The sequence below is a fragment of the Anser anser genome (assembly GCF_964211835.1).
Source record: "Anser anser genome assembly, chromosome: 1".
Classification (NCBI taxonomy): domain Eukaryota; kingdom Metazoa; phylum Chordata; class Aves; order Anseriformes; family Anatidae; genus Anser; species Anser anser.
The window spans coordinates 168,495,325-168,515,131 of NC_139720.1; the positions used below are offsets into that span (position 1 = coordinate 168,495,325).

The 19,807-nt window shown below is 38.7% G+C and overlaps 1 protein-coding gene across 7 annotated transcripts in view; it reads left to right on the forward strand.

Annotated features, from left to right (window-relative positions):
• TBC1D4 (TBC1 domain family member 4) overlaps positions 1 to 19,564 on the forward strand; it is a 110,201-nt gene extending 90,637 nt beyond the window's left edge. For all 7 annotated transcript variants that reach the window (XM_083819914.1, XM_083819915.1, XM_083819916.1 and 4 more), the window contains 9 exons: positions 1,175 to 1,335; positions 2,177 to 2,386; positions 5,683 to 5,841; positions 6,400 to 6,558; positions 6,911 to 7,155; positions 9,545 to 9,704; positions 11,742 to 11,911; positions 14,677 to 14,853; positions 17,299 to 19,564. In XM_083819914.1, coding sequence (XP_083676040.1) covers positions 1,175 to 1,335; positions 2,177 to 2,386; positions 5,683 to 5,841; positions 6,400 to 6,558; positions 6,911 to 7,155; positions 9,545 to 9,704; positions 11,742 to 11,911; positions 14,677 to 14,853; positions 17,299 to 17,517 — 1,660 coding nt within the window. In that variant the 3' untranslated portion in view covers positions 17,518 to 19,564. The remainder of the gene's footprint in view (positions 1 to 1,174; positions 1,336 to 2,176; positions 2,387 to 5,682; positions 5,842 to 6,399; positions 6,559 to 6,910; positions 7,156 to 9,544; positions 9,705 to 11,741; positions 11,912 to 14,676; positions 14,854 to 17,298) is intronic.
• The last annotated feature ends 243 nt before the right edge of the window (positions 19,565 to 19,807 follow it).

The window sequence follows — 19,807 nt, forward strand, 5'->3', positions numbered from 1 at the left end:
CAAACAAATACATTTCCAGGAATTGTTGGACTGAAATACCTTTTGAAAACAGCAGCTCCAGATTCAAACTTGGTTTTGTAGTCACTACTTTGACAGCACAAACAGGGGTTCCTTTCTCCCGCCTTCACCCTCCCAGACTCTGTAAAAGTTAGCCCAGGAAGATTGCCACTAGGTTTTCTGTTGCTCTTTTGGTTGGTGCAACGTGGGGCTCAGCTGAGACCACCCACCAATAGGATCAAGGGTAGGGAGCTGAAGCACTACAGAAACTGTATCAGGAATAGCAAATAATTTGGACTGTTATGTTACCTCTATGGGCTGTCAGCCCTGGATGTTTTTAGGGGAAAGCAGGGATGCTTGCTTAAGTCTGGGCACGTGAGCTTGAGGACACGATTATTTCTCTGCTAAGATGTGGAAATGGGGTCTAGTACCTGTGTGTAATAGTGAGCTCAGTTTGCTCGCTGAGGCTTATGGACATCCAGGAGCTGTTGTAGATCACTAGCATAGGGACAGCAATGATCCACCAGGAAGGCCTGTCCTAGCTACGTAGGTTATCATTCAGCACGGAGTATTCAATGTGAAACGTGCTGCTTGGGATGGTTTAGCTGAAATTTCAAGAAGACATGGTCATGCCTCCATTGCAGGTCTCTCCTTTTGTGCAAGCCCAATGTGGAGAGACTGGCTGCAGCTGGAAAACTGTGGTCATGTGCGCCTGAGATACCACTAAAAGCATAGCAAACACCCAACTTACTGGGCTTCCTTTCATCTAACAGTTTTTAGGGACATTGTTCTGTAACATGGAAGTTCTTCACAGGCTGGAGGTTTGACTGCAGCTGCTGTTGATACAGAAGTTATACCAGCGATGAAGATGAAGTTGCAGACAAATCTCCCAATATTTGATGGTGTCTTCCCAAAAAGCTCGTGGTTGTGTGTAATATGTAAAGCCAGCAAGGAAGGTGTGCTACAAGAAAACAGTTGGATACTTCTGTATTCAAGGTGAAACTACCACACAGCACTCTACCTTGTAAAGCTTTCCAGCAAATGCTTCTGCAGGTTTTGTTGTACATTAGACAGTTTTAATAAAGACCTTTTGTTTGTTTGTTTCTTTTCTCTCTTTTTTTTTTTCCTCTAAAGATGACTTGCTTTGATCACCCAATCTGCTTCCTTTTTCCTTCAGTGATGGCGAGGGAAAGAAAAGAACATCAACCGTCTGCAGCAGTGAATCTCTAAATGCTGTGGGGTCCACGCTCACACCTCGCCGCATCTCCTGGCGGCAGAGAATATTCTTGCGGGTAGCTTCACCTATGAACAAATCTCCTTCGAAAATGCAGCGTCCAGGTTTGTGTGGTCTTTTCAATAAACAATCAGTTTTTACTGAATAGTTTGTAGCGCAATATGTGAAGATACAAAAGGAAAAAGGGGGTCAGTTTGATGCAATGCTTTTGGTAGAGCCTCAGTAGGAAGAAGTTGATCTCAGATTAATTTTGATCTTGGTTGCTTTGAACAGAGGATTCTGTCATCAGAAATGAAACAGATTGCAGCCTGCCCTGTCTGCCCTGGTAGCAAGGAACTAAGAACTGCCTCTTGCTGACAAAGATGTCCTCTTTAACAGCTAGCAAATTTTTGCTCTAGCCTGCTGATATAATAGTAGTGTTGGCAGAAAATGGTTATTTTTCTGCTTTGTCCTTGTACTGCACATAGCACCTGTTGAGTGTGCTAATAATTCATATAGTTTTAGGTCATTTAATGTAGAAACCTGAAATCTGTGATGTAGTCCTGTTGGCAGAATTTACAGACTCTTTATATTTAGTGACCATACAGTACAGTAAACCTATACTGCAGCTTAGCAAATAGAGTAAATTGCTTCTATTACAGAGCCTGTGCTAAATCACAGCAGTAAACAAGTTCAGCAGTAAAGGAGACTTTATGGATAAATGTCTCTTTGTAACTTTAAAAGAAGCTAGTAGAGGAAAGTGTTGAAATACTGGGTAATCCTAACACATTATTTGAAAAAAGAAAAAAAAAATCTCTACCGTTGAAATGCCTCTTTTTCTGTCTTTGGAATCAATGTCTTACTGGTGAATATGAAAGACAGCTATTTTCGTTCTGCCCTGACATAAATTTTCATGGTATGTCAAACAATCTGATTTTCCTGTAATAGCCTTCTGATTCTTTGCAGATGGTCACGACGGAAGTGAATTGTTACCATTATCCCCTCTTGCTCCACCCTTGGAGGAGGATCCTCTTATTTTAGTATTGCAAAATGAGGATGGTACAGATAAAATTGGAGAGAAGAAAAACTCGGAAGAGCTACAAAGTCTGTGGAGAAAAGCCATCCATCAACAAATTCTATTGCTTCGAATGGAGAAAGAAAACCAGAAGCTGGAAGGTTAGCTATTTAGAAAATGCCCTTAAAACTGCTGCAGATTCTGCTACCTCACACTGAAAATTGTACTGGAATTGGGTGCCTCAAATATTGTTGTGTTTCTGTATCTTCTGGGTTAACAGTACTATCATGAAATGAGTTTGCCCAGTCCTGTGTCAGTTCAATGGGTTTTCTGTCCACCTGCCAACTCACTAAGTCTTCAGTTAAAGAAGAAAATGTTTTTTTTTTTTTTCCACGCTTTCTAGTGCATGTTAGACAAAAATTGCTACAGTCTGTGTTCTAGCTGACTTAAGTCCAAGAATTTTAATGTGAAGTGGCGTCAGGAGAATGGATGCTGTGAGAACTTTAAGTCTGGTAAACCTTGCCATCTATATCTCACTTCAGTCTTTTGCAGTTTTCTGACCAGGCTTTCTGTCTCCCATTAACCTTATCATGATGGTAATGTAAACATTTGAACCCAAATAGGATTTTTGAGCAACTGACTATTGAGGTATGTCAGAAAGTTCTTTTTTCACACAATGAGCACCATACACTGAAAATTTAGCCTGCTTACAGTAGGATCTGAAGTTGGCCATACTGATGTGTCAGTGGTCAGAGCTCCTGGCTAAAATATTTTATTATAAGTGGTCAGGACTTGCACACATAAACAGTAGGATGTACTGTCTATCCTAGAATATAAAAGTTCTTGAGTATCATAGACTGAATAGCTTTCAATGCAAGTTAAAATTTTAAAATGTCCTCTCTGCAATTGCTGCCCTCATCTTCTCCTGTATGATGCTTAACCTCATTATATGGTAGTTGGATTCTTCAAACAAAACATCATGGTCTTATAAAGGTCAGTTAATTCTTTTTTCTTCTCTAGTGTTCCTTACTGAGAAGACAAGGAACGGAAAGAAAAACAGCAGGGCAGAAATCTTTCCATGTCCCTACAAGCATACATACTTTAATATATTTCTTACACATGTAGCATATTATTCTGTATGCTTTCTCTATGCCTTTTCTCCCTGTTGGCACACACTTCTCTGGAAGCTCCTAGATTCATAGGGATCATGTAGAGAGGTGTCTGTTTTAACTTAAGCCAAAATCTTTGTTATTTTGTCAAATGGTCATTTTAATGTTGTGGGGTGGGAAAGCTGGATGTCTGCTGTAGTGACGGATCTCACGTTATTCCCTGTGGTAGTATGAGCTGCAGAGGGACAAACTCTTTTTCCATACCATCCCTATGTGGCAAGAGGTACTAAAAACAGCTAAGTCAGTCCAGTTCTGCCTGCCTGATTGCTCATAGTAAAAACAATTAACCTACAATTAAAGGTACATCTTGGGGATGAAAAATGTAGTAACAAAACACACGCATTTTTCTACTTACTGCCAGGTTCCTAGCTGTGAATTTATTCACTGCATATGACTGGTTTAAGGTTGGAATTGCTGTGGAATGGTTTTCAGTGATTTTCTGTTACATTTTGGTTGGTTTTATTTGCAACATGTTAATAGAACCTTTTTTCCCTGTTCCTTTTGCTGTCGAGGAGACTTGAATACTATTAGCTCTTTACTTTGCAGAAGGTAAGTTCTGTGAATTGCACAAACTTAATTGTTTTTGTTGTTGTTTTCTTCTCTGAGCAGCTAAAAGCTTCTTTTCCTAGTCGAATACCTATAAATGGAAGGTCTACAAGAAGCAGCAGGCCACCTAGCAACGTCTAGAGCATTAACAGGGTTTGTTGCAAGTAACCAAGGTTGGCATAGTGGGTAACATGGATAATTACATTCAACAGGCAAGCTTGCCAATTTGCGGCAGAGTTAACTGCAGAGCCAAAGTACTGCGAATGATAACCAGTGCACTTAATTCTGGAATTCCTTGTTGCCCAGAGATATGTTACTTTTGTCTTGAAACTGACACAGACTTCCATACTGCTTGTAAGAATGAGCCTTCTTAAATGAAATAATAGAGCAATAGAGCAGAATTTAAAATAATTGGACTGCAAGTTCTTTTGGTGAGACTGCATTCCTGTTTTTACAGAAGAGTATTGCGCCTTGCAGAATAGTTGCCTCCTCAAGGTCCCCTATAGTCTTCAGTAGATAGGGTCTCACTTGTGTAACATATGGCTTTTGAAAATATTTTATCGCCTCCCACTTTTGAATGGGCTAGGCAATGAGTTTACAGATTCATCAATATTGGCTGTATCCAAAGGTGATTAGGTGAAGGAACTGACTGTGTTGCTTTGCAGGTTGTATAATGATGTGAGAGTTTGCTTTAACCTAGAAATGATGGTTGGGGACAGTGGTTCATCTGTAGGGGAAACAGACTTCTGCAAGGAGTGAGTACTGCACACAAATCAAGGCAAATTTGGGGGGATAAATTAAATTGCAGGTTCCAGAGAGTATATTTTGAACTGTACAGTTCAGTCCAATTATAAATAAACATAACTTTGTAAATTAAGAGAGATTCAGAAATAGACTACAGTTCTTGATACCAGTGGTGTGTAGAAATAGTGTGTTTTACTGCATGCATGTCATGTATAATAAAATAACTACAGTTAATTTCTTAGTAATGGAAATGGAAGCTACTCCTCCATGAAATTTCAGAGTAATCTCATGGTTTTATGTCAGAAATAGTCCTCTGGAGAAAATATCTTGCCGCAGGTAGTCATGCAGCAAATCTGTTAAGTGTACAGTAATACATGTTCTGCGCTGAGGCACAGATGTTCCTTTTTGAATATGGTTCACATTGGATACCTCATTTTATTTACTTCTAATTAGCCTGATGGTGCCAGGTAGCAGTGCCAGCAGCTCTTATGACTCTCTTAAGGGACATATAAAAATTGGGCCCAGTGTGACAGACTTCACTTTAGAAGATTTGCCTAGCTTCTCTCCCTAAATCTCTAATATAAACATTAATATGTTTGAGATTTTCTATACTAAATCCATTCTGATCTTAAGTATAAATGAGAACAATCATCAAAGGTGTTTTTGCAGTTGAAAACAGGAGCAGATGTGGTGAAGTTCAATGTGTTGAGTGGGTTTTTGTTCTTGCCCCAAGCCTTAAAAAAATGTTTTGATGTACTTCATGAATTACTAATGTTCATGGCCCAGTAATAGAAGTCAAATTGCTACCTGCAGCATCTTAGGACAGAGGACTGGGCCCATCTCAGCTATTAACTAATGAATTGTAGATTTTTTTTTAAATCCCTAGTCAGATTGTCAGATAGGTTTATCTAACTCAAAGGCTTTTTGCATATTTGATGTTTTGTGTAGTTTCCTGAAGTTATAGTTTTTGTGTTCTCTTCCTTTGTTTTGTGCTGTAGCAAGCAGAGATGAGCTCCAATCAAGAAAAGTCAAACTGGACTACGATGAAGTTGGTACATGTCAGAAAGACGTCATAAATGTTTGGGATAAGAAGTTACTTAACTGCAGAGCCAAAATTCGATGTGACATGGAAGATATTCATGGCACTTTGAAAGAAGGTATTTACATAGGGTGACTTTTAACTATGAAGTCTCTTTTTTGTTGTTTTTGCCGTTGCCTTCTTACACCAAAGGAAATCCACCACCAGTACCATCTTTCCAGTAGCAGAAAATCATGAAAAAATTGCCTTCTTTTTGCACATACTGTCACCTCCTACTGCCAAACTGAAAATACCTGCTGTTGTGTCTGTAACTTGCATTGTCAGCAGTGTAGAAACATGTATAGTCATACTTCTAAAAGTAGCATCTTATCCTATCCTGCATGTAATTGTGCATTTCTTCCTGCTGGAGGCTAACAGCTCAGAGGTGGCAAACCAAGTGACGTCTGTGTCTTGGTTGCGTAATATGATTGCTTGTTTTAATTACTACGAAATTGTAGTTAATGTTTAGTTAGTGGGACTGAGCTGAGTGAATACATAGCTTCAGAAGCTGTCCACTGTCTGTTGTAAGGGATGCTCCAGCCTGGTTAAGCCAAGACTTCACAAAGAAAATTCTTGCATGTTATAGCACTAAAAATATGCCCCTGCTTAGGCCTCTTGTATTGTGACTGAACGGCAGGTGTACCAAAAAGTCGTCGGGGAGAAATTTGGCAATTTTTGGCTGTGCAACATCGAGTCAGACACAGATTGCCAAACAAGCAGCAGCCTCCTGATGTCTCTTACAAAGAACTTCTGAAACAACTGACGGCACAGCAGCACGCCATCCTTGTGGATCTAGGTATGTCCATTTGTAGCTGGGAGATTTTTCTGAGGTGTTCCATGTGTGTGAGTGGAAACACACCAGTCTTAATGGAACCTCTTGCTGGAGATGGATGGTGCTGTATAAACACCATTTTCTGTATTGTGAGGATACATTCTGCCTATGTCACTTTGTGTCATAGGAGAAGAGAATATGAAATAAGTTCAATGGATACAATCTGAAGTCGGTGGTAAAATATGGATTGATCTAAAATCAACCTGCATATGAAAGCAAAGGGACAAGGCCTATGGGAAGAGAGATGGGCTGTTTATCTGATGGATCTGGTTTTTTTAGAGGAACTGAATATCTACTATTCCTCTCTTTACATCAGGACGAACATTCCCTACACATCCTTACTTTTCTACCCAGCTGGGAGCAGGACAGCTATCGCTCTTTAATCTCCTGAAAGCATACTCTTTGCTGGACAAGGAAGTGGGTTATTGTCAAGGTATAAGCTTTGTAGCTGGAGTGCTGCTTCTACACATGAGTGAGGAGCAGGCCTTTGAAATGCTGAAGTTCCTCATGTATGACCTTGGCTTCCGTAAACAATACAGGCCAGACATGATGTCACTACAGGTAAGTCGGTCCCTCTGTTAGAGCAAACCAGGGTTTTGAATGACTTGTGAGCAATCAGAGGTTGCTGAAGTTCTCCAGGGGCTTATGAAACTTCTTACGCTGTTTTGGAGATTGTAAGGTGCAAAAAATATAACTGCTAAACCCCTTTCCAACTCTGAATTTGCAAACAAAGAAGTTTAGAACTTGCAGACTCTTCCTGTCACACATCCCCATGATCTCCTGTTTGCAAACTCTGCTTTCTCTGCTGTTTTGCTCTTCCTTTTCTCTTCCTCACTGTTCTCCTCTCTTCCTTATTCAAAAAAAAAACCAAAAAAAAAACCAAAAAAACCCCACTATCTGCTTGCATCAGTACATACAGTTTAAAAATAAAATTTTGCTTTTCTTCTGTTCATGCTTAGATTTTTCTCGTTGACTTAAAGTCAAACCACTAGTGACACCCAGTGGCCAGTCAATGTACTCTGCAGGTCTCTCTTATATGGTCTCTCATCTTTTGCCCCTCTTTTCTCACATACTTGTCTTCTCCCACTGCCAACCCCAGCACAGAGGAAAGAGACAAATTATTAATCATTTAGTTTAGTTATGAAATGAGGCTTGTTCTTCAATACTGGTCTTTAATAGCTATCTACAAATACTTAAGGCTGGTTAAGAAGGAGACAGGAACTCTTTCAGCATAAGCTTTTTTTTTCTCTTTTTTTCCCCATGGGAGATGCCCTGTTAAAGCTTGTATGTTCTGTTGCAGTTGTAGACTTTAAATAACATATGATGCTTTACGAGTATTCAGATGTTTAGGATTTCACCTTCTGATTTAAATGACTCTGAAACTTTCCTCATCAGAAGCAATTAGGAAGAATTTTTTCCTACGTTTGGAAGGTTTACCACATGTAGCCCTGTTTGCCTTTAATTTACATGAGCTGTCTTACCCTAGAATTTGCTCCTGGTCTAGACAAAAGTAGAAGTTTTGTCTGCTGAAGACAAACTAGACTATTGAAGATGACTTAGAAGATCTCACTGAAGCCTGATCTTTTTTTTTTTTTTTTTAACAGGATTAGAGCACTTGCAAATTCTTTTTGCATTTGCCATACTAAAACACAAGCAATCTTCATGCAGAATTAGATTCTGTTCTGTAGAAGAAAAATGTTGGATATTTCTTTAGGATAATGTAAACTTCTTACTTGACTTGCCCTTTTAATTGTTGTCAGGAAAAAGTAGTTTTCTAGATTCTTATAACCCCATCCAATAGTTGGTTTATTGCCTCTGATATTTTTCTAATTTCCCATATAAATGTGTTTTGTATCAACACTACTCCAAACTCTGCTTAATTAGCATCTTTGATAATTAAAGCAAGGACTCAAATGCATGCACGGATTTAACTATCTGGCTTGAATGAGAAGTGATCTGACTGTGGACAATACTGACTGACAGGTAGTTTCAAGTGCAGTCAGTTTGTGGTAGGGAAAAATCATGACCACTAAAAGTAGGATAGAACTAGATCCAGTAAGTAATTTTCTTATTGAGCAATAGATTCATATTAAAGATAAGGCACTGTTGACAGCAAAATTGTACCTGACAGGTAATCGATATATTCCTGCTTCTCACTTTCTGCTTTTTATGAGCAACTTACCATGGAATGTAAAATCAATATAAAATCAAAATTGCAAGGAAATAATTTGCCACAGAATGGTGTTTTTAACAATGAATAGCAACTTTTAACCAATGTGCTTTGCAGCCTTTGAGAGATTGTATAGCAGCACTTCTAGTATCAGTCTTAAATTTCTCTGGACTGCTGGCGTGCAGGAGGTGTGCTGGGAAATATGTACATGGTACATCTCTATTGACCCATCATATCTAATGTAGTGTGTACAGAAGCTGTAAAAAGTGATGACTGTGTCATAAGAGTCTTAAATGCAGCAAAAATATGGCCAAGATTCAAAGGATGAAGGCTGAAATACCTAAGTTTAGCCAGAAATAGTTCAACTCTGTAGCTAAGAGTTTTGACGTGTCAATGACTTTACATTACTTGGAAAATGTGCCTTAACTTTCCTTGCTACAAGACTGGAAGTTCTGGTTTGTTGATCAAGTTAGATCAACATGTTCTCTTCTTGCCAGAAACTCGTGAATCTGAACTGAAATGAGACTTCATTAATTAATAATCAGGTTCAAACTGTTCGTTGTTATTGACTACTGTCTTGGTTTTAATTCATTAGGGCTAGGTTGTTTATATGGCGGCAGATATCACCTGAGGCTCTAGGCAGCAATTAAGCTTCATTTTACAGTGCCATCTGTACTGAAGTTAATTTCTCTTGAGTGAAACGTGAATGGTTTGGAAAACTGAGTAAAGCTGAAATATTCTTTCTCCATTTTCCTTCCCCCTTCCCCCTGTGCACTATAGATTCAGATGTATCAGCTGTCAAGGCTTCTTCATGATTATCACAGAGACCTCTATAATCATCTTGAAGAAAATGAAATCAGCCCCAGTCTTTATGCCGCACCATGGTTTCTTACACTGTTTGCATCCCAGTTTCCGTTAGGATTTGTAGCCAGAGTATTTGGTAAGAAAGATTAATCTATTGCAATAATAAATAGAACAACATTGTCCATAATGTTTTCAAACTAAAAGGGAACAGTTTTCTGCATACTAATGATGTTTGGGATTACTGTTGTGGGTGGCAAGTAGCAATGCTGTTCATGCTGGGATGTCAGCTCCTTTTCAAAGAGCAATACCAAATGTATTTTTTGAAACATCAGACTTGGACAATTAATCATGTCTGCTGTTATTTACCAAGATTTGACTTGTGAAGTGAGAACGGCAGAAAATTTGTTGCAAATGTATTTTATGCATCAAGTGTTCAGTCTGATCTACAGAAAAGTTTATCTTGCTGAACTTGCAAACTGAAATTTAGCGCAGTGTGTGTGCGAGAGAATGTGGTTTTAAAGAAAATATTTCTGAAAAACTGTTTTAAAGTGCTTTCTAGTAAAAATTGAAGTAAACTTAGACTTAAAGGTTGTTATAAGTATTCATGTATGTTGAAGTGTGTCAGTATGCATTCTGTTCCATGATACTCTTCAGATGTCTAGTACAGAAGCTTAATTACTGACTGTGCCTTGTACTGTTCACAGTATCAGCAAAACAAGTACTCGGTTTTGTATTCTTTTATTGTCAATAAAAACTGCCAGCTTAATCAAATCACTAGTAATGTAACATTTTATTTTATTTATTATTTTTATTACGAAAGACTTGCTATATTCAAATATATGCTTGTTCTGTGGTGCATATTATATGCTTCCTCTTAAGACTTTTTTTTTCCATTTGATATTTTGTTTTCATAAAAGACCTTTTGTACTTTCTTAGAAATATACATTTTTGTCTCCTGTTTTATTACTGAAATGCGTTTTTTCCACTTTTTTAGTTGTTTGTGAGGGTTTTCATATTTGTTTGCTTGCTTTTGACCTAGTAATTTCTCCATTCCAGAGGTGTTTTTACAGCATTTTTTGACTACGTTTTGAGTGAACAAATGATTGCTGTATCTGTTTTTCAGTGGTATTCATGTGATTGAAAATGTCTTTGCTAGTAGGATTATTAGATTTCTGGACACTCAAGACTTTGGTTTTGTGTGTTTGTGTTTTTGGAACAGTTGTCAAACACCAATAGCAGGTGGTTAATGTCTACCAATCACAAATTATATGCTTATAGACTGTACTTATGCTGCTTGAACATGCATCATAGAGAAGGGAAAGATTTGGGAACCGTGTGTGAGAAAGATGATTGCCTCACTGGTGTCCTGGTGCTACCCTGTGATACCAGATTAGGACCAGGGATGACCTTGCTGTATCAGTATCAGAAGCTGAGGATGTCGAGAAGCATAGCCCTGCTTTTGGTGGTGTGACAGAGCCTAACAGCACAGGAGGCTTATTTGAACTGCTCATGTGCTGGGTTTGTCTGTTATTACAAGTCCACTGCTGCTGCCAAGACTGTGTTTTTAGTTACAGTGATCAAGTTTCTAGTTTCTGTCCAGCAGTCTGTCTCTACTGACTTCTCTAGGGCCTGGACTTTCCTCTCACATCCGTGTAATTATAATATAATTACCTCAAAGTAAAGATTTGAGGCTTAAATTATAGCCATTGTGATCACTGTGATGGATTTTGAAAAAAGTGTGGTTGATACTGGAAGCTTAATGATCATTTTTAAGGACTAGCTTCTGCATGTAGAAAACAGTAAAACATCAGTACATAGTGATGTGATCCACTTCCAAATTGTTTTTCAGTCATAGGTGCATTTAAAAACAGTTAGTAGTTAGTTAACAGTCTATAGCCTACAGTAGACAGTAATGAAATGTTTATTGCAAACAACCACTACAGACGTAAAAAGCATGCAGTACTTTCTTTAATGCACTCTTACATCTGTAAGATGACAGGAGATGCTTTTATGTTTCAGCCTCATGCTGAAATAAGACAGATTGCACTTCTCCTGAACTGAATAAATTTGCAGTATGTTTGCTTAAAAAGAAAAAAAAAATCTCAGCAAATATATATTTATGCAATTGCCTTAGCTCTCATTTTCAAGGTATTTTAATTATTTTCTTTTTTAGACATTATTTTTCTTCAAGGAACAGAAGTCATATTTAAAGTAGCACTGAGCCTACTTAGCAGTCAAGAGACATCTATAATGGGATGTGAGAGTTTTGAGAATATTGTTGATTTTCTTAAGACCACTATTCCAGACATGACTCAACCTCAAATGGAAAAAATTATTACCCAGGTACAGTTGTTTTTCTCTTTTTTTTTTTTCCATTTAGTTTACTTTTAAAAGACCATGCCTAAGGTGTACGTAAAAGTCTTCTCAGTATGTTCCTTTTGGTATGAAATGCAAAGAAATCATCTTCCCGTAACTGGTGTAGGAAAAGAACATCAGGAAACACAACTATGCAGGTGATGGAGAACTGGCACAGGTTGCCCAGAGAGGCTGTGGAGTCGCACTGCTTGGAGGTCTTCAAAAACTGCCTGGGTCTGGTCCTGGACAACCTGCTCTGGGTGGCCGTGCTTGAGCGCAGGGGCTTAGACCAGATGACCCCCAAAGGTCCCTTCCAACCTAAAGCATTCTGTGACTGTGTGATGATCTATTTTCAATGGCATTTGAACTACAGTTTTAGCAAGACTTTGTTTGCTACCTCAGCATAAATATAAAGAATATCTAGAGGTTTTTTTTGTTTGTTTTTGTGCCCCAGCTATTAGGAAAACATGTCTTTGCTTATACATTTCACATCATCATCAGAGTGGTAAAAGCAGCCTATCTTCCAAACCTAAACCCTGCTGTCACTCCCTGCTAGGGGGTGAGCAGTCCAATAATTTATGACGGGAAGCAGAATTTGCCACGGTAGGAAGAGGCAGCATTACACTAATGTTTCCTCTTGATCCTTTGATCTCCTGGCTGCACAGGACTAGTTCCCACTGTAGAGACTCATCTAACACCTTCAACTTAAAATATCATGAATTAGGAGGTTTGTGAAGCCCTGCTTTTGTGGTCTGTATTAAAAACAAGGTCAAGCAAACTTTTACTGTTTTGTTGCACAGGCAGCTTCTGTCCTCCTGGGGATTGCTTTCAGAGTGCCTTGGTACAACTTCCCTTTCTCACCCTAACTCTATTCTTGTAGGTGTCACACCTGTCAGGTGCTTGGTGATAGAAGTAAAAGCTCCTCAGGAGTGACCCCTGCCTTTCTCGGGTAAGAGAAAGGAGGACTGGAGTATTTCATCCATGTCATTGAAACTTCATGGCAAAGGGTGAGAATGGAAGATAAACAAAGAATTGTTGATGTAAGGAAAGCACCTGTTGAAGTTCCTTGTGAAGTACAGTCAATGATTGGGATTTTCATCTTTTCACCTCCTCTTCCTCTGCAATGAAGCTGCAAATTAAACATGAATCTCAGTCTAGTAGCTTAACTGTGAACCTATGAGCAGCTTTCCCTGTTCAGGTGGCAAATCAGAGATAAGAGTTCTAGAAAACCATCTGCATATGCGGGAGCTCAGTTAATACTTAAACATACCTATGGCTTTAACGCTTGAATGTTTCAGGTGCTGTCAGTTAATTCACTTGTAGACATCATGTAAATCTTCAGTTCCTCGTTGCATTGACTGTGATCACAATGCTAAGCCTGTGTCAGGCACTTTAGTGTCTATCTTCACAATTCAGTAATTCTGGCAGTGATGGAGATGGTAGTTCAATATTTTTGATACTGTTGGAAATTAAATATCTGTCCCACATTCTGTGTGGGTTGCAGAGTATCCATGCTGCGATGAGGATGGTACAAGCGGCTTTGTGCAGAGCCATATCTGATTGAGTAAGGAACAGTTTATGTTGCCTGAGCAGAGGTGGGTGTTTTTATACATGGGTTAGCATAGCTCTTAGATGAAGGTCACCTGCTTGCCTGTTGTATGGTGCCATGCTGATCAACCTTCTGGATCTGCATTCACATGCCCACTGCTTACATCATATTGCTCCTAGCTAGGTGGGCTGCAGGTGGAATTTGGCTGTCTCAGCGTTGTCATTCCCAGTACCTTTGTGATGGCAAATAATGAAAGAAAAATGCAGGTATGCAGGACTGTAATATTCAGATAAAGAGTCAACTGGGTTGGTACTTCAGAGGAAAATGGCAATTGCCAACTTGAACACCGTATGTACTTTAAAGTTCTGTCTCATCTGAATAACCTGAAGAATGATAAACATAAAGCAGAACCTGTTTTGTTGGGGGATTCTGTGTGTGTCTTTTGATGGTGAAATGTTTGTGACTTCTAAAATAAGGAGTAGAATTGATGTTGCTGTAAACATCCTTCCCAGTTTAAACTGTTTGGTAACTTTCAGAAGCTGAGAGGCTGTGACTAGATATATAAATGATGAAGGGTCATATGGCCCCATCAGTGTGAGATGATAAGTCCCATAGTCTTCATTCACAATGCTTAGGTGTTTATTGCCAGAATATCCCAACAGGAAAGTAGTATGTCTAGAGACAGCACAGAGAAACTGTAACTATGAAGAGTATTTTATAAAAGTCTACATGGGCACTTGGAGTAAAGAGACCCAATTTTGAGAGAGGCGATCTGTTGATTCCTGGATTATTTTAGCTCATTTTGAGATCCTGCTCCCGTCAAGAAAAGATGATAATTCAAAAATTAAAAATTAAAAACTTCTTCTTCAACTTCTTAATATCTCCATGCAAGAGATGATAAGACTTGGCTCTGTTATAAAGTTCTTGGATTAAATACAACTTTGCTGATATATCTGATAGCAAGAGGTAGTATTTGGCAGCCATTCAAGTGGTGATCTAATTTATTCTAAAGTCTATGATGCATTGTGGCTACAATGAGAACTCTATATGACAGAATGCTCTTGCTTTAAAATATTTTTATTTTTTTTTAATGAAAGGAACAGGAAAAAATGTTAATCATACAGATTTGCCTCTTAGCAAACTTTCAAATGGAACAAGTGCTTTCTCTCTCTGTAGTCAAAAATTCTTTTTTCTCTCATGACAGGTGTTTGAGATGGATATTTCAAAACAGCTCCATGCCTATGAAGTAGAGTACCATGTTCTGCAGGATGAACTTCAGGAAAATGTGAATCCCTGTGATGAAGGTGAACCTCTGGAGAAGCTGGAGAGGGCAAACAGCCATCTGAAAAGGCAAAACATGGATTTGTTGGAGAAGCTACAGGTAAGTGACTTATGACCTCTCCACAAGTTTGTGATCTTTACTGTGATTCAGCCAATAGGGAATTGTTTTTTCTAAACAACACAGAAGTAGTAAGTACAGAAATCTCTTAATTGTAAAACCTTATGCAGCTAAGCATTTCTCTCTAATATAGTTATTTGCTTCTGTTAGACGTATTTTTAACTCCTTTGGGATTCCTTCTACTCTTCCTTCTTGTTTTAGATTTCTTTTTTCTTGAAACATTTCTACACTTACTTCCCTTGAAAACTGTTGGCTAATTTTTACGTATCTTGTTCTAAAAATCAGTTGTCTATCCCTTCATCACCTTGCTTCCGTGCTGAAAAATTTCAAGAAATAATCCATAGTTCAGTAGCCTTGCTTTCTCCAGACCCTTGTAGGCGGTATTGTTCTGTTTCTATCTACTGAAGCAGATAGTCATACTTTTGTTTTGAAAGGTGGTCTCTCCAAGCAGACTTTAATATAGCTGAGTGCTCCTGAGACCTTGCTTGATTCAGTCGTGCTTTAAAAAGCCTTCTCTTTCTCTTTCATTCTTTACCCTTTCTCCAATTGCCTGGCCAAGATTTGTTTCAGGTTTCTCTAAATGTATTGTCTTGCATTTTCCTGAAAGATAAGTTATTCTTCTTGCATCACCAGGCCATTCTTGATATAATTGTTATTTGAACAAGCATTGTGAAGTTCTTAGAGAGTACCTTCAGCTTCAGAAACCTGAAAATAGAAGCAGAAGAAGAAGAAGAAAAAAAAAAGTAAAGATCAAATTGGCAATCACCAACAGTATGAAATTTAACAAGAGCAAGTGCTGGATTCTGCACCTGGGAAGGGGCAGCCCTAACCCTGGCTGTACATAGAGACTGGGGGATGAGAGGCTGGAGAGCAAGCAGCCCAGAGGAAAGGGATCGGGGCGGGGGGGGGAGCGGGGCGGTGGTTAACAGCAAGTTGAATGTGAGCCAGCAGTGTGCCCTGGCAGCCAAAAGGGCTGATTGTGTCCTGGGGTGCATCAAGCACAGCACTGCTAGCTGGTTGAGGGAAGTGAGTGTCCAGCTTTGCTCTGTGCTGGTGCAGCCTCACCTCTAGTACTGTGTGCAGTTTGGGGCACCACAATATGAGGACGTAAACCTATCAGAGAGTGTCCAAAGTAGGGCTACGAAGATGGCGAAGGGCCTTAGAGGGCAAGATGTGTGAGGAGCAGCTGAGGTCCCATGGTTTGCTCAGCCCCGAGCAGAGCAGGCTGAGGGGAGGCCTCATGGCGGCCTGCAGCTCCCTCACGAGGGGAGCGGAGGGGCAGGCGCTGAGCTCTGCTCTCTGGGGACAGCGACAGGACCCGAGGGAACGGCATGGAGCTGGGACAGGGGAGGGTCAGGCTGGGGGTTAGGGAAAGGTTCTGCACCCAGAGGGTTCAAGAAGTGTTTGGACAATGCTTTCAGACTTATGGTCTGATTTTCAGGTGGTCCTGTGTGAAGGCAGGAGTTGGACCCAATGATTCTTGTGGATCCCTTCCAACTCAGGATTTTCTGTGATTCTAAGTCACTGTTATTTTTCTGTTTATGGGCTGAGGGTGCTGTGCTCTGTTCTTTGAGTATTATTGAAAACAGGGATCGCTTTTTAATTACCATTGCTAATTAAATTATTATTACTATTTTTCATTGCTACCTGAGCCTTTATCTCTGTTCTGAAAATGGACATAGACACACCAAGGGCATTGAATAATTATGAGTGAATAATGTTAAAAGTCTCCATTCCTCTTTTTCTCTTTATTCTTCTGTTATTCGAGACTACCATGTTATCTTCATCAGTTCCTTAAACTCTTTGTCTTTTCGTTTGCATGGCTTCTTCATTGCTGTTCTTTGCTTTGGCCTTTGTCTAGGAATGATCAGCATTCCCCCACTTCTTGCAGAGATGCATTCAACACTCATGAGGTCCAGCGTTTCTGATATCTAGTCAGCATTCTTTTCACAGAGGAAGCTGTATGTCTTTTGTTGGAGGGTAGGGAACATTGTCTGCTAAGCAACCGAACTTTTAGGTTCTCTTTCCCTTTCACCTCTCCATCCTGATAATTTTATTCCATGGGGTTACCATTGCTTCCTCACTGTCAGACAATTTTTTTGGAGTGTTACTCCAGCTGCTGATTTCCTTATATCCCCTGCAATTTCAGTTCGTTGTTGCTCCCAAATGTTTCTTGCTTGCTGCAGCATATCTTCTTCCCTCTGCAAAGCTTTCAGAAATCCTTCATATTAATCTAGCACCTCTAAGGAGATCCTGCGTATGATGCACAGTAGGTGTTCCTCGTATCATCTGCCTACACAGATGTTTTTTAGAGACATTTATGTAGCTATGCTTGTGTTGTTACCAAATAACATGCTGTAAGACAAAAAAAAAAAAAGTTGTTCAGAGTGTCTTGATTTATTAAAAAGATAATGTTATTGTTTATAGGTTGCTCATGCTAAAATTCAGAGTCTGGAATCCAGCCTGGAGACTATTTTGACTCGAGAGAGCAAAATGAAGACTGTAATTCAGTCCCTGGAACAGGAGAAGATAACATATCAAAAGACTCTTGAGCAGATAATGAAATATTTGCCAACAGAAGCATTGTCTGACTGTGAGCTACTCCTGAAGGAAGTAAACTACAATCCAAATAATAAAACAAAATGAGGAATAAGCCATAAACCAGGGTTTTCTAGGCAGCATTTTGTCAAATATTAAGGGAAAGAAAAATGAGTTTTCTGCTTTCAAAGGACTTAGCAATAGGCAATTATTATCCAAAACTAGTGCTGGGACACTCATAGCTACAGATGGGCCTTCAAATCCCAGTATGCAAATTCAGGCTATTATTTTTTTTTAATGATTATGTAAATAAATCACAAGGGGGAAATAAAGGATTCTCACATGTAATTATGATGAACAGATGTATATTTAGAGTTGACCTAAAGGAAAAGATAAATTTTAGTAGTCAGAGCCAAGGTAATGGTAAACTACAATTTCACTATGGATGTGCTTGTCTTGTAGTGAAATGAAGATAGCGTGTCTTTATATATAAATACATATATATATACATACATATATATATATATGTTGAATAATACTTGAAGAAGAAAAAAAGAATGTAATTGCCCTCCAAAGAGCAGCATGTTTCACATCTTCTGTGGAAAATCTGTGTGAACTCATGCGTGCCTCTCTTTTAATTCTACTGACGTGTGCGTAGACCAGTAATGCAGAATAAGTACCATGACCTGGTTCATACAGGAAGAACTCTAGTGCCATACACTGCCTGGGCCGTACCAGTCAGCAATGTAATTCCACATGCATGTTGGACCTGAAAAAAAGCATCACATCATCGCCAAGCCTCCATAACTCTGACTTAAGAAATAGGTATCTATACACACACGCAGAACTTTTAAAAGTAAGAGCTGAGAGTGATACCTTCTTCCTGGCTTGCTTGTTTCTGCCTGTACTGGCATTGGTCAGTGATGATGGGTGGAAGGAAGTAAAGCTGTGGAGTGGTATTTATTCTGATGTTAATTTTCCGCAGGATACTTGCTGTCATAAGATTTAGGCATATAAAAGGTTCTCATTTAACCAAAGAAATATTGCAAGAAGCCTTGTCTTATCATAATGGGAGCCAGAAAGCTAATATGAAATTTTGTTTGAAGAGAAAATTGAGGTAGGTTGCAGAAAGAACAGTGTAAGTGCACTGAGAGAGGACCAAGCAAGTTGCAAATATTATGTACACCTTTCAGTGGATATAAATTTCAAAGGGGATTCTGAAGTACAGGTGCAGTTTAATAATATTTAAGGTTATTCCTGTTTTAATCCTGCTTTGTGGTCTTTTTTCTTTTTTTTTTTTTAAAGAAAAAAAGTCATGAATTTGTGTGTTCTGAGCAGAAGGTGAGGTAAGCTCTGGTCATTTTGTAGGAGAAAATATCTTTATAACAGTATAAAAAGATGCATTTGGTTTTGAAAATGATTTGAAGTGGAATTTTGGAGAAGTCTTAGACAAATTTGTAATAGACACGTATTTTGGAGTGCATGTCTGAACTGTTAATCGAGTGTTACTGTGGCTCATGTTATCTCTTACCGTTTATACTGTATTTCAGGAAACACTTTTTCTTTTTTAAAGAAAAGCAATTAAGCAAAGTGCCAAATCCAGCTGTGTCTTTATGCATAAGATTGTCCAATTTAGAAAGCAAGTACTGAAAGAGTATTACGTTTTATTTTAACATAAATAAAAGTGAGGAACAACAATGCTGATTTGCTGCACACTGCTGTGGAACTTAGGGGCTTGGGGTCTCTTGGGTTCTTTTGTTGTTGTTTTTTTACTTCCATGGTGTTTTACTTGATTAAAAATATTGATTTACTTAATGGTCTTTCTTTTTACAGTTGGGGTGCAAGGTCTTAACACTGTGTATAAAATTATGTGGAATTTGTCTAGATATTTCAAGAGTATTGTATTGTACCAAGTGGGAAAACGCCAAGCGAAAAGGCAGTTCTTTGCTGTTTTGTTCAAAGTAAGTTTTAGCTGATGTGTATATACAAAACCAATCCCAGGAACTGCAGTAGTGTGTATTACAAAGAATCAAGGTTATTCAGATGCATCTTTTTTTAAGATGCACTGAATGTGCTTTATCTTCTGTTTCACTTATCTAATTTTTCATGTAATGCCTGGAGAAATTCCAATAAATGTCATTGCTGCATTTCCCATGGCCTCAGGCTACTTCTGTTTTTTCAGACTTCAGATACCAATCTCATTGGTAGTAGTACTGTTTACGTGAAAGATGAAAAGGATTTGCTTAGTTGTGATAAAATGGGATTTATAGAAGGACATGGGGAATATAGAAATTCTTAGCAGGAAAATATTTTTCATTGTTCTTAATGAATTACAAGGTATTTTTCTTCTGTAGAAGTACGTTTAGTGTGTAAGTATGTTGAGAATGGTATTTTGAAC